Source organism: Dermacentor silvarum, chromosome 1 (assembly GCF_013339745.2).
Source record: "Dermacentor silvarum isolate Dsil-2018 chromosome 1, BIME_Dsil_1.4, whole genome shotgun sequence".
NCBI classification, from domain to species: Eukaryota; Metazoa; Arthropoda; class Arachnida; order Ixodida; family Ixodidae; genus Dermacentor; species Dermacentor silvarum.
In genome coordinates, this window is record NC_051154.1 from 213377369 (window position 1) to 213390853 (window position 13485).

Sequence of the window (13485 nt, forward strand, 5' to 3'; positions counted from 1 at the left end):
ACACATTGACCAATGATGAAACACACCTCGCAAACGCAACGCCACCATAATTTAGAGAAACGTTGACTAACAACCCAATGTGTGAGGGGGGTGCAAAGTAGCAGTTCAACTTTGCGAGCGTGCATGTCTGCACTCTAGGCGAGCTGCACTGCATTTCAATTGGTAGCATAGTGAACACCCATATTTTTTTAGCGAGCACTGAAAAAGTGGTATTTAATGTTAATCATAAAGTGGTACAGAGTTGTATTTTTTTCCCTATCGATGTGTATACATAACTGAGTAGGAATTTTATTTTCACTGAATGAAATCATGTTGTCTTGTTCTTAATTAAAAAATGTTCTTTCTTTAACCGTGTTTGTTCCCTCCTCGCCTAGACGCACTTCAATCGCGTCTCCCATAACAGCCCTTGCTGATGCCAGTGACAATTGGCTCTGGACCGCTTTTCGCCCGAAGCTTTGTGAAATTTGAATCGACCCTGTCGACTGCGTGCTCTTGTGTATGTGAAAACTCCACACAATAGGAAGGACTGCTCGTAATAATTTGTATTTACGCTGTTGAAACGCTGATGGATAAAATCAACCCATGGTGGGGAACAATAAAATTGCCTTGGTATGCTACTGCAGACGTACCCAAGCGCTAGGGCTCCAGCACTTGAGTACCCTAATCTAAAATCCTAATATATACATACACATTAACACTAACCAGCAAGGGTACATCCTGGGTTTCACTGCATACCCTTGGAGCACCGGGATGAGCTCCTTGAGGGCTCCAAAGCAATTTTTTCGCTGCTAATATCATTGTGAGTGATTCTCATTAATAAGGAACAATGTAGCTGGGTAACAAATTTTTATGGGCCTCCTAAACTGCACTTGAAGACTGCTCACTTCATGCCATGTGAGCACTACAAAGGCGAAGTGGTGTTGCATGACTCAACTTTTGAAGCAAGAATGGCACCAGCTTTTGTGCTTCTAGTGGTGGTGCTTACAGCCAATTTTTGTGACATTGGCGTCAGGTTGGTGACAGAACTCTGGTAGACTGGCTGCGATGGTATCATTATGGCAGTGTTCAGCAGTGCATAGTGTGTACACTGTCATGTGAATTTTAGTAGCGTTTATGCTGAAATGCCGTAGAAATGTCATGCAGATTTCACATTTTGACCTCACTTGCCCTTTGCTAAGTATTGCCTAGTCTGAGAGAATCAATTCAGTACCTGGAGGTCAATTCACTGAAGGTCATGGTGGCAGTTGTGGAACATCCATTAAACTGCAGGTGTCGCATAGTGATCTTGGGAGGGTACAACTGGCCAATAAAACCCTCGTAAATCAATAAAGTTTTGGATGGATCAGCTTTTGAGTGGTGCTGCCAAACACTCTCAAGGCTAGATTATAAATATGGGCACATAAATACCCAAGAAAGTGGACAACCATTGTCATAAACTCAATTGATAGTGTGCGGCATGCATCATACATAAAGGTTGTGGCTTCGGCTTCCACTGGTAACAGGTAATGTTTTCCTCTACTTTCATTTCCCTTTTGCTTTATTAATAGGTCATTTATTTCAAATTTAACCCTCACACATAATTGTTACAGTACAATAAAAAATGTCATTTACCCTATTCTTGGCTTGCTTCATGTGGTTGTGAATAAAAGGTCAAGCTCCTCATTTCCGTTAATTTTTATTGCTCATTGTTTATCCCCTGCTGAACAATATTTTGTGGAACGCCAACCTACTATTTTATGGCAGGTTTTCAGGACCAACATCTTCAAGCTGCTGATACTCTCAGGATTCTAACTAAATAGACATGCCTTGAGAACTTACCAGCTTCAATTTAGCCATTGCAACATGAGCTCTAACTGAAAAGGTATTTAATGAATCACAGTTACTTGAATTGTTAAGAGTAATTATCACAAACTAATGTTCACAGGTGTGAATAATGTGCCACCAAAAAAGAAGGAACCCTTTATGTCTACTGCACTGTTTTTAACTCTTTCCGTACCGCATCCATTGGGCTTTGTTAGCCCGCTATCGATGGTTTGAAGCGCCGCTTTCGAGACCTTCCGTGCCGGCAGCTCACGGAAATATTGCACTATCGGACGTTAAGGAGGAGAACTATACTTTAGTTTTCTAAGCTGTTAGCTTTTTTCCCGCCAGACGGTGATTTTTAAACACGCTCTGAAGTTTCGCAATCGTCAAAGCAGAACGCAAGAATGTCCGGCTCCAGAAGTGGCACACGCGCTTTGGGAGATCACAGATATCGTAATTCCGCTGCCTCTGCGGCTGATCTCATCGATGCATCAAATAGCAGCGAGTCGGAGGACGCTGACTTTTTGTCAGACTTTGAGTCTGAAAGCGACAATGACGCAAACCAGCCCGGAACATCGGCGGCTGCAGCCCGCCACACTCAACTGTAGTGTTTGCAGTTAAATTTTTGTAGCGGAATACTTGTTCAATGAAAAATTTCAATTTTTTTCGGAGATAGTGCCTATTAGATGGCAATACATTCTGTATATCTCATAAGTTTCGTACCATTTTTTTTCTTAGTAGATACAAGCGTGTCTTTACAAACTTTGTTCAATTTTATCCTACAATCTTGATTTTGGCAAATTGTATCTTTTTATGTCATACATCTCATTAATAAAACTTTTATACGTGAAAAGTGCTTTCATTCTGCTTTTTGTTTATGTATTGCATAAAATATTGAGTGCAGTAGTTCCTTCAGAAAAAAAGATCTGCTGTAACCTACAAAAAACACCTATTTTCCCCATGGTAGAGAAAGAGTTAAGAATTCTCTAATGTCTTCACTGAAACACCTCGTACATCATGATCAAATCAAAGGCATCACAGTACATTGCGCAGTTGGCAAAAGAATGCAGTGTGATCAGAACTGCAGGCATCCAGTTGCACTCTAGGCCCAATTACTAGTCTTTTTGGTGAGTGACATTGTTCAGGTTGCACTGCTGCAATGTTCAGAGCATGCCACTAAACTGTGCACATGCTTATGTCCTGGTGCTCATGTGCATCAGAGGAAGTTGTGTAGAATTTGAAGTTTTTTTTCTTTAGGAGCATCTGCAGCTAGCTGTTTTTTCGGGGCTTTGGTGTTTGTTTTTTCGAGGCTCTGAGCTTTGGTGTTCTGCAGCTGAGTGCAACGTTGCAGGTTCTGTTTCAGGCTGTAGCAGCAACATTCCGATGGGAGCGAACATGAAAACTCTCTTATGTCGAAATTTAGATATGTTAAATGAATCACAGGTGGTCAAAATTTATCCAGAGCCCTCCACCACTGCATCTCTCATAAACCCGCTGTGCAGCTTAAGACAAAGTGTCACCAGTTAACTGATTTTATTTATTGAATCGATAACATGACAAATGGCAAGGATAGTCCACTGAGAGACATGTGCCTTAAAATTTTTTCCTTGCAGGGTCACCTGCGGCTGGTCAATGCTTTGGCCAAAATGTACTCTCGGCTAACTGGTCGCCAGATTGACCCTCAGAAGGAGGTACTGGTCACAGTGGGTGCCTATGAGGCACTCTACTCTACCATACAGGGTCTTGTCAACCCTGGAGATGAGGTGGGTTATGCCTTGGCTGAATATATTCAGCTTCTCTCTTAGCATTGTGGCTACAGGAGCCTAATTTCTATGGAGGACAGCTGCAAGAAGGCTGTCCACTGAAGTTTTGATTTGTGAATTTTTCCACTGATGTACGTTTGTATGTAGATGTCTGTATTTATCCCACTGTGTAGGTATATCATAAATGTTGGATATAACAAAGGCATTTTCTTGTCAAATGTGACTTCAATATAACAATGTTAGACTGTACTACTGTATATGATGGGGTCAGCAGTACATGAAGTCTTCCATGCTGTGAGAAAAATATTGTGCACAGCTTATTTGTTAGGGTGGGCTTAGTGCAATTTTAGTTTGATTTAAATTCAAATAATAAATTTCTTCCACAAGAACACATTTACTTTTGTATCTTCAAGGCTAAGGCATTACAGAAGGGCTGCAGTAGTTGTACAAGCACATGAAAAAAGAAAAAAAATTATTAAAACTGCAATTAATGTTACAAAGCTGGTATCACTGACAGGTTAAAAGATAGAGAAGGAAAGATGGCTTTGACAGAAGAAAAATTTTAGAAATGAGTATTTCTCATAGTTTTGTTGCATATTGTCTCCTTAAGACTTGGAGATTGACTCCAACCAAAAGGGAAATTTACTAGCCCGACGTTTCGGAACCAATTCGGCTCCTTCTTCAGGGGGTATTCTTCGGAGGTGGCGGTGTGTCGCTTTTAAAAGGTCCGTCGTAACAAAGGAGAGGAAGGGGGAGAGAGCGTAAGGTGCGGAGACACTTGGCAGGGCACCTGTTCTAGACAGACAAAATAGGTGGTGGGGGTGAGGTGGGGGGGGGCTTCGTCGTCGCTGGTCGGCTGGGTTGCGCCCTTTAGTCGCAGGAATGCGTTGACGAGGGACAGGGGGGGGGGGGGGACGAGTTGTTTTGGTGCTGCTGACCTAGAGCGGGGGGTCCTTTCTTCCCTTCGTCGCGTCTGCGAGGCCATGAACATACAAAGAAGGAAGAATGCCCTTCACGCGGTTTATATTACCCGCCGTGTTCTGAATGTGCCAAGACTCGAGTAGTAGCCTTTTTCGCCAGTTTGTCTCTGTTTGAAGGATTTGGGTTTCTTGGAAAGAAATCTTGTGGTCGGCGTCTTCGGAATGTTTGGCGACGGCGCTGCGTATTCGGTTGAATGTTCTGACGTCGTTTTCATGTTGTCTGATTCTTTCTTTTAGATTTTTGGTTTCCCCGATGTACGACGCCGGACAGTCGGCACAGCTGATTTTATAGACGATGCCTTGAGCTTTTTCTTTTGGTGGACGGTCTTTTGGTTTAGGAGTGAGGATATTCAAAGTGTTCATCGGTTTATGCGCGACTTTGAGGCCTTCTTTTTTCAATATTCGGCTGAGAGCTTCGCTGGTACCTTTGACGTATGGGATGGACACTCGTTTCTGTGGTCGAGGGGGAGTCAATGGTTGGAGGTCTCGTAGTTTGTTTTTTCTTTTTTGTTGTCGGGTTGTTTTTCGAATGAATTCCGTTGTATAGCCGTTTCTTTTGAGTTCGTTGAGAACCGTTCTCCTTTCTTTCTTTTGATCTGATTCCAATGTGCAATGAGTTTCGACTCTTTTCAATAAAGAATTTACGACCGATGCCTTATGGTTTGCCGGATGGTTGGATGCGAAGTGTAGGTAGCGGTCTGTGTGGGTTGGTTTTCGGTAGACTGAGAATTTTAGATTGCCGTTGGTTCGTGTAACTTGTACATCTAGGAATGGTAACGATCCGTTTTGTTCGCGCTCCGACGTGAACTCTATATCCGGGTCTATGGAATTTAAATGGCTCTGCAGGTTTTCGACTTGCGACTCCTTCACGATACAGAAGCAATCATCCATGTACCTGAGGAAAACTTTTGGCTTCGGGGAAAAAGTACTCAGAGCTCTGTCTTCGATATTTTCCATAGTTAGGTTAGCCATGGTGACGGAAATTGAGGCCCCCATGGGAGTTCCTTTCACCTGCTTGTAGTAGCTGCCTCAGAAGGTGAAGTAGGTATTTGATAGGCATAGCTCGAGAAGGCGGCAGATCTCGTATACACTCAAGGGGGTTCTCTCGTCGAGTGTGTCGTCGCGTTCCAGGGCATCCCTTGTTGCGGATATAGCTAACTGAATGGGTACTCTGGTGAACAAAGAGATCACATCAAAAGAGACCAGGCATTCATCATCTTCGAGGCATACATTTGATATGAGCTTGATGAAGTTTTCGGGGTTGCGCACGTGGGATGCTGTCCTTCCGGTGAGTGGTGATATAATCTGGTGCAAGTATGTGGATAGTGATCAAAGTGGGGAGCATGAAAAGTCTACGATTGGCCGTAAGGGGATTCCGGGTTTATGGAGTTTTGGCAAGCCGGTAAAAGGCTGGTGCGGACCCGTTCCTGCACATTAATTTTAGATAAAGATTTCGAGAATTTGGCGGCACACCGCCACCTCCGAAGAATACCCCCTGAAAAAGGAGCCGAATTGGTTCCGAAACGTCGGGCTAGTAATTTTCCCTTTTGGTTGGAGTCAATCTCTAAGTCTTAATCAATTTTCCCAACCAAACAGGTAATTCTGTCGAAATGTTTAGCTTATTGTCTCCTGTACAGATAAGGTCCTGTGGCCATTCTTTTACTTGTCTAGCTATAAGTTTGAAGGCATTGCGGAAATGGCCATGTGGAAAGACTCGTTTCACCGTAATTTTATTTGAATAATGCTGGACGCCTAAAATATCTCTGATAGGAAAGTAACCTAAATACTACTGCAAACACGAAAGATCACCTGCGTTGCTTGTTTTTGTGCACAAATAATGTGTAGGACCCATGGAAATTTCTATGCCAGCTGGTTTGCTTTTTATATGACTGCTAATTTGCTGCGGCACTTTAGCGTAAAACAGGTACACATTGGCTGTGCACTATGCTGCCAAGGTCATGGTTGAGATCAAAAGGATGAAAAGCATGCTGCATCGATTGTCTGCACGAGTTCTTTGAACTAAAGCAAACTGCCTCAATTTCAAGCTACCTGTGCATTCTGGCCTAACCTTTTCACCAGTGATTAAAAACCGCTTTCGTTTGTAGTCCGAATGACATGACAAGGTTACTTATACTGCTGTGCTGCTTTTGTTTTACCAGGACTTTTCCGCTTAGCGGCAATTAGCGGCACATGAGGCATTGTGTCAGAAACCCAGTGTTTGTGGGCATCCATGGCAGTAGCACTGATAATATGCTGGCTGATATGCTCTCCTTCATAGAAATGGGGTTCCTGCAGCCCCGATGCTGAGGAGAGAGAGGCTGAATGCTTGTGTTTATGTGAAGGTTGCTTTCTGTTGAATCCATATATGAAGGGTGCCATGGTCTTTTTTTTAGTTGCGTCACTGTGAGTTCACTTGTTACAGTACAGGTAATTTATAGAAAGGATGAAGAAGAAAGTTTGTGAAAAGGTTATATGAGAAGAGGAAAGATGAAGGAATTGTACAAAAAGGTCTTGTTTGAAAGCAGAGTGCGAGTGGCATACCTGTTGCACATGCCTGCTGTGCATCACAAAGAATTTTTGTCCGTGCTTTGGCATCTTTTGTGAAATTCCTGTATGCTCATTTTTCACCTGTGTAACCATTCCGCTTAGGGCCTGATCAGAGGTGAGCATGTACAATTGCATTTAATTAATTAAAAATTTAATACTAGTGTCACACTTGTAAAAGGCTCTATAGTAACTCACCTTTGGTGTCTCCAACCATAAAACTTGAAAAAGTTTCATTGCTGCTACATGGAAAACCCAGTGGCCATTGAGGCATTTTTATAGTTAGACATCAAACACTTCTGGTGCCATGATTACCAGCAACTGTTCTGTATCCATGGAAGCAAGCAGCTCTGTAAATAATGTAAAGGAGGAAAAAGCACACTTTCTTTAATTAACCCATTGAGGGTCGTCGTTGTACATGTACGACGGCGAAAACAAATTCCATATGGTCATGGCTGGCCATGTACGGCGGCAACTGAATGTATGAAAAAACACTTTTTCGGAATGAAGCATTGCCAAATACTGCTCCGGAGGTGCTGCAACCTTCCACGACTTCTAGAAAAACTTTTGTGCTGCCGTGTCTTGGCTTTCGTCAAAACTAATTTTTCGCTTTCCTGTATGGTGTCTGTCACCACAGTAGTTACGAACCACTTCCGCTTCGCCCAGCTTATTGCAGAAGCTCGTACCCGTGCTTTCCCGCTTTATAATCGGCATTTTCATGCTTTTTGTTTCCAGTTAAGGACATCAGGAAAACTGATTTCTATCTCGTTTCTTATCACAAGTGCTAGCACGAGATGCTCGCCTGATGGCCCTCTCGTAGGTGTGCAATTACTTTGTTTACAGGGGAACGCTCGCAAACCAATGATACTGTCGCGCATGCCTGTTCTTCTGCGAGGCGCTCGAGGACTGATAGAACCTAACCTAGAGATACCACAATTTATTACTGCAAGTTTCTCACCCATTCTCACCACTGAGCATGCTTACGGGCGCTTACATGGCATGCCTCACTTATGCTGCAGCCGCACGTTCCTGGGGCCATCTTCTCTAACATTCCGCATCATTTTCTTTTCTTCTGGCCCTTCGTCATTAGTTCAGACCACGGAGCAAGAAACCTTTAGGAGTGGAAACTCCGCCAGTTGCGGCGACCAGATAATGTCACAATCCCGCGGAGCCACTATCATGCTGGCGGCTGAGAAAGAAATTACCGCCGTCTTGGTTGCCAAGGCAACCGGTCACATGTGCTTCTCTTGTTCGCGGCCGCGCGCGTTGCTCCCGTTCGGCCACGCGCCTCACAACTTCTACTGAGGGCACTCACGCATCCCACCTGCATCCCATCTTAGGCTAGCAATTTCCGAACAAGGGTACATACACTGCACGTATCAGCGCTGTTAGTATTACGGCCCTCGAACAGACACCGACAAGAACAGTTACTGTTTCACTTAAAGGCCCATAAAAACAGCGCTACGGCGTGCACGCTGAAGCGAACGCCGAACGCCTGTGTGAGCGCGGGACACACGGGCGCCGCCGAAGAGAACGCGCCCGAGCGGCACCACCGATCCGCCAGGCTGCTGCTCTTTTTTTTTCGCTGCTGCTTGCATGACGTGCCGCAAGGCGCCGCCACTGCATGCGCCCCTGTCGGCGCATAATAATGTGACATTATCTGGTCGCACACGAGCGCCCGCGCTGACGGGAGTTTCTACTCCTAAATAATCTTCCGTGGTTCAGACGCAACTGTGTTTGCTGAGATGGCACCCTCAGCGCAACACATGATAAATATTGAAAATGAGATGGGAAGTTTCAAAATACAAGTCCTACTTGTGTGAAACCTATTAAAACTTCAAAGTAAGTTGTTAGAATATTATGACATTTGTAAAGAAATTGAATAATGATAGTGTATTGCATGCACTGAACAATAAACAATATGTAAACTGGCACGCATAAAAAAAAAAAAAATGTTTGTCGCTTTATTGCCACCTAGAAAAATTATTTGCTTTTCTTTTTTTTTTTCACATAAGCAGGGGTGCAACAGCTGTGCCAATTGCGCCATTTTGATACATTTTAGTATTTTCGAGCTGAGCTGTGCCAAAACCGTGATATATGTTGAAATTGTGCAACGCTGCGCCAAAACGCCCGACCAGCCGCGAAATTTCTCGGTTATGCTAGTTTTAGCGGGAAACAAAGGCTGCGTTGGCAACCTGCAGGTTGGACATCTCCATCCAATCCAGTACGATCCAGTAGCGCAGACGAGATTAGGGTGGCTAGAATGGCTACCCTTCTCGTCCATTCTAGCCACCCTAACGAGATCCAAACACATGCCCAGACGAGACGTTGGCGTGTTTGGTGGTGTGGCCGAAGAATAAAACAAAAAAACGAAAGGGAACCACTCATGAAGAAATGCATGTGTAGTTTCCACATGTTTGGCGGAAAAAGTTGCGTGCAGTGCACTGCTGGGGCGCGATCGAGGTCGTTGTTCAGAGCGCGCGTTCAGTTTCGCCGGGTGCGGCTTAGGTCAACCGTGCATGGCGAAACTGAACGTGCGCTCCGAACAACCATATCCGATCACGCCCCTCCCATCACCTACACTGCTAATGTTAATTACCGTATATACTCGCGTAATGAACGCACTTTTTTTCGCAGAAATCCAATGCTAAGTTGGCAGGTGCGTTTATTATGCGGGGTAAATTTTATGGCGTTTTATGAGTAAGCGTTCTTTGTGGAACTGCTCCAAACTTGGGATTTAGTGCTCCAAAACTGAGTTTTTTTTTCCCCGTAAGCTGCTCCAAATTTGGATTTTCCTTCTTCAAAACCAAAATTTTCCTGCTCCAAAAATTGCTCCAAATCCTATTTTGGCTGTTGCACAACTGCATAAGTTGCTCTGAAGAATTTAAATCGATAATAATAAAATTGTGACTCTGGGGGACGCTTTTTCCAAAAAAGTGTGATCCTCAAAGGGTTAATCAGAGAGTTACGTTTGCAGACTTGTGTTAGATTTTTTGTTTGGTTGATAGAAAGCAATATGGGGGGGGGGGGGGGGGGGATGCTGGTTTGTGATATTCTAACTAGGGAAAAAATGAATTTATACAGGATGTGGTGTGATTAGAATTCACAAGCGAATGTCTGTTAAAGAAAGTGAGTGGAATTAAAGCGAATAAAAGTGCAACGGCAGTGTGTCAGTGAATCAGGTGGTTTGGTGAGGTTGGGAAAATTGCAAGTAAGGGGGTTTTTGAATCTGGCAAAAAACATGAATGATTGGAAAGGTCTTTGCCCTGTAGTAGACTTAGAATTACGGTGGGGGGGGGGGGGGGGGTGATGGTGATGAGGTTGTAATCTTGCCGTTGTATTGCCATGTATCAAAATCACTTACACTCAGCCATTTAAGGGTCTCTGAAATTATTTTAATCATACCTAATAGAATCATATAGACATAAGCTGCATTTACATGAATGCTGACAGCAGTGCATCATATCATCGTTTAGTGCCTCGCATTCATGTAAATGGGGACGAGGCACTAGGAAGTTATGCACGGGAAAGTAACATTGCATCTTATGCACCGGCCAGAGGTAGCTTGATGGGCCCCTAAACCACCCAGAGGTTGAAATTTTGTTGAGGTGTTGCAGTTGTGCACGAGTCTGCAATGAACACGTAGCCGCGAGAATTTTTCGAAATGGTGCTGTAATAGCGGAGTTACATGCGTTTGATGATCGAAACGTGGCCCTCGCTCGTTTTGCTCTTTCCTTCGCTACACTCTGTGCGTCGGCTGGTCTCTCCTCCTCGCAGAGTGCTCCTCCAAATGTCACATGGCATTCGTCATTGCCAACGTGCTTTTTAAAACACTGTCCACTTCCGGTTACTGTGACTACCCGCTTTTGCTGTCGTCCGTGCCAGCTCGTGCTCTTGCAAAGCGTGTTGCTATGGACCCTGTGGTGTGCACACACCTAGAAAGGCTCGTCAATATAATGGATCCGTACGGTGACACGCCGTGACAAAGCACCTTCACTGGAGATGAACAACCACGTTTGGCATCATTCATTTTGACGGCATTCTGAACTTGATGCGCGTGTTTACTTGAAATGTTTAAAGAATATCGGAGGTGGTTTAGAGGCCCATTAAGTGAGTGAAGCTGCCTTTTGCAAATTCATGTAAATGGCTAGTGCTTCGCATCAAGGGAGAGAAAGAGCGAAAGCAGGACACTTAGAATTTGCATTCTTCACTCATAGGTCAGACATGTTCCCGAAAAACAGGCTCGTTTCGGACACCGTCACACATGAAGGTTGATGCACAAAAAAAAGATCCAACAATTGTGCTTATGAAAATGCAGCTATAGAGTATCTCTCACGGAATGCTTTCTTGCAAAAATATTTGACAGCGCGCAATGTTGAATGAGCTACAAGTGGTTAAAGATTACCCTCCTCTCAAGTTGCGGCATTCCACTCAACTCGTATTTCATGCGGCCATGGCTCTCTCAACTCCATGGGCACCTCATAATCCAGTGGCATGTGTTGTACACTTCCAATGAATGTGAACTGAATGTGTTCATGCGTCTCTTTCTGACGTCTTTTTCCTTGTTCTTTTACTGTAGTGACAGTGGCCTCAAAGTTGCTTATGTGCAGTGCGTGCATGTTCTATGGCATGCAGTCGTAGTTTGCTCGCTGCGTACACCTGTAGCGCAAAGACATGTGATAGGTCACCAGCATTTTCGAAAGAAAAGTAAGGGGACAGCACCGTCAAGTCATGGCGCAGTAGGCGTATGTGAGTACTAGGCAGGGTTCTTTCTCCAGTGAGAAGAAATCCACTAGTGTTGAGGATTGGGCGAGTTGGTATTTCATTTTGGAACTGGTACAGCGCAGGAAAGGAAGAAAACAGCTGAGCCGGCCAAAAGAAGGAACAGAGTGCTGGCTTGGCTGTTTCTTCCATTCCTTGTTGTACTGTACCAGTTTGAGAATCAAAAGAAATTGCCACACCCAATTAGTATTTGCAAAGGATTGGTGTACAAGTTCATGCGAGACTATCTCCTCCATTATCCACTGGCAACCATCGCTGCTGTGCTATTTTTAAAGGGGCCCTGAAACGCTTTTCTAACTAATCGTAGAATGGCCTCTCTATTAAAGGACGTCGCCTCATAAATCTCTTGCTGAAACATTTTTCGAATCCTTCAAGGGTAGTTAAGGGTAGTTATCGCACCGACACATGGCTTTCTCCTTACGTCTTCGCTAGCGTGCCAGAAGCTACATAGGGGGATCGCAAGGGCACAAAGCCCCGCCCAAAAGTTGGGCATTTTCATTTGTTGGGCACTCAAGCACCTGGAGCTACTTCACTTACAAAGACCAATCAGAGCATGTAGTTGTCAGAGCATCTTGTATACGAGAGGGCTCATCGCAGCACCCCGTGGCGGCCGCGATTTCTGCTCTATGAAGCATGCCGGTGCGATCTTGGAGGGCATGCGCAGCAGAAGCAGCTACGCACAACTGTTGTGTGTAGACCAGAAATGCAAAGATTAAGTAGTTTTGTTGGTCTTTTTGAGATTGCTGTGTATTTCTCATTTATTTAACTCAAAATTAACAATTGTAGTATTACTGAGAATGTTCTTGCGATCACTTAATCCACCAATACCTGTTGTTCCTGCTTGGCTGCTTGCGATGTAGCTGCTGACGACATTGCGAAGGAAAGAGCAAGCGATTTTTCACTGTTTTTTGACACGAGATTGTAATTTCCCTGCTGCATACAGTGCAATAATATTTGGCTTGCATGTTCACAGGAGCCTCTTCTACAGATCGGTAACATTTTTCTATTATGTCCAAATAGTGTTACAGGGCCCCTTTCACCTCAGTGGTATTTTTCCTCACAGTTATAGTGCCCAGCTTTCTGGGATGCTCTTTATTCCACTCTCTTCCTTACACAAGTGCACAAATGCACACAGACAACTGCTGTGGATGGTGCTAAAGTGAACCATTGCTTTGAAGAATCATCTGTTTATTGTTTTTATTCTCAATGGATTACTATGTATGCATATACACAGTAATCCGTAGTAGTATACAGTTGAACCTACTTATAACGATGCCGGTTTTAACAATATATAGAATATAACAATGAGTAGCCGATGCATCGTCGTTTGTATGTGTTTTGTGGTTAAACCGCTTACTACAATGCTACCATGCCACGTTGTCATTTATAACAATTAAATCTGGCTATGGGGTGTGTACTCCGAATAAGAATAAGAATTAAAAAAACAAAAAAACGGGAGCCCCTTCTCTGCCTTCGTGCCTCCTCCCCCCCCCCCCCTGCACAGTGTTGCCCGGAAAAAAAAAAGCGAGCCCCTTTGTCACACCTGCTTTTGTGCCACACGCTCCCCCTACATGGCATGCCTTCATACTTCATAGCATTGCCTAGAATTAAGA

At 44.1% G+C, this 13485-nt stretch overlaps 1 protein-coding gene across 3 annotated transcripts in view; it reads left to right on the forward strand.

The window, feature by feature from the left end:
- The window catches only part of LOC119436747 (kynurenine aminotransferase-like), a 131815-nt gene that overhangs the window by 26086 nt on the left and 92244 nt on the right, over nucleotides 1-13485 (forward strand). For all 3 annotated transcript variants that reach the window (XM_037703731.2, XM_037703735.2, XM_049659949.1), the window contains one exon: nucleotides 3417-3566. In XM_037703731.2, the coding sequence (XP_037559659.1) occupies nucleotides 3417-3566 (150 nt within the window). The remainder of the gene's footprint in view (nucleotides 1-3416; nucleotides 3567-13485) is intronic.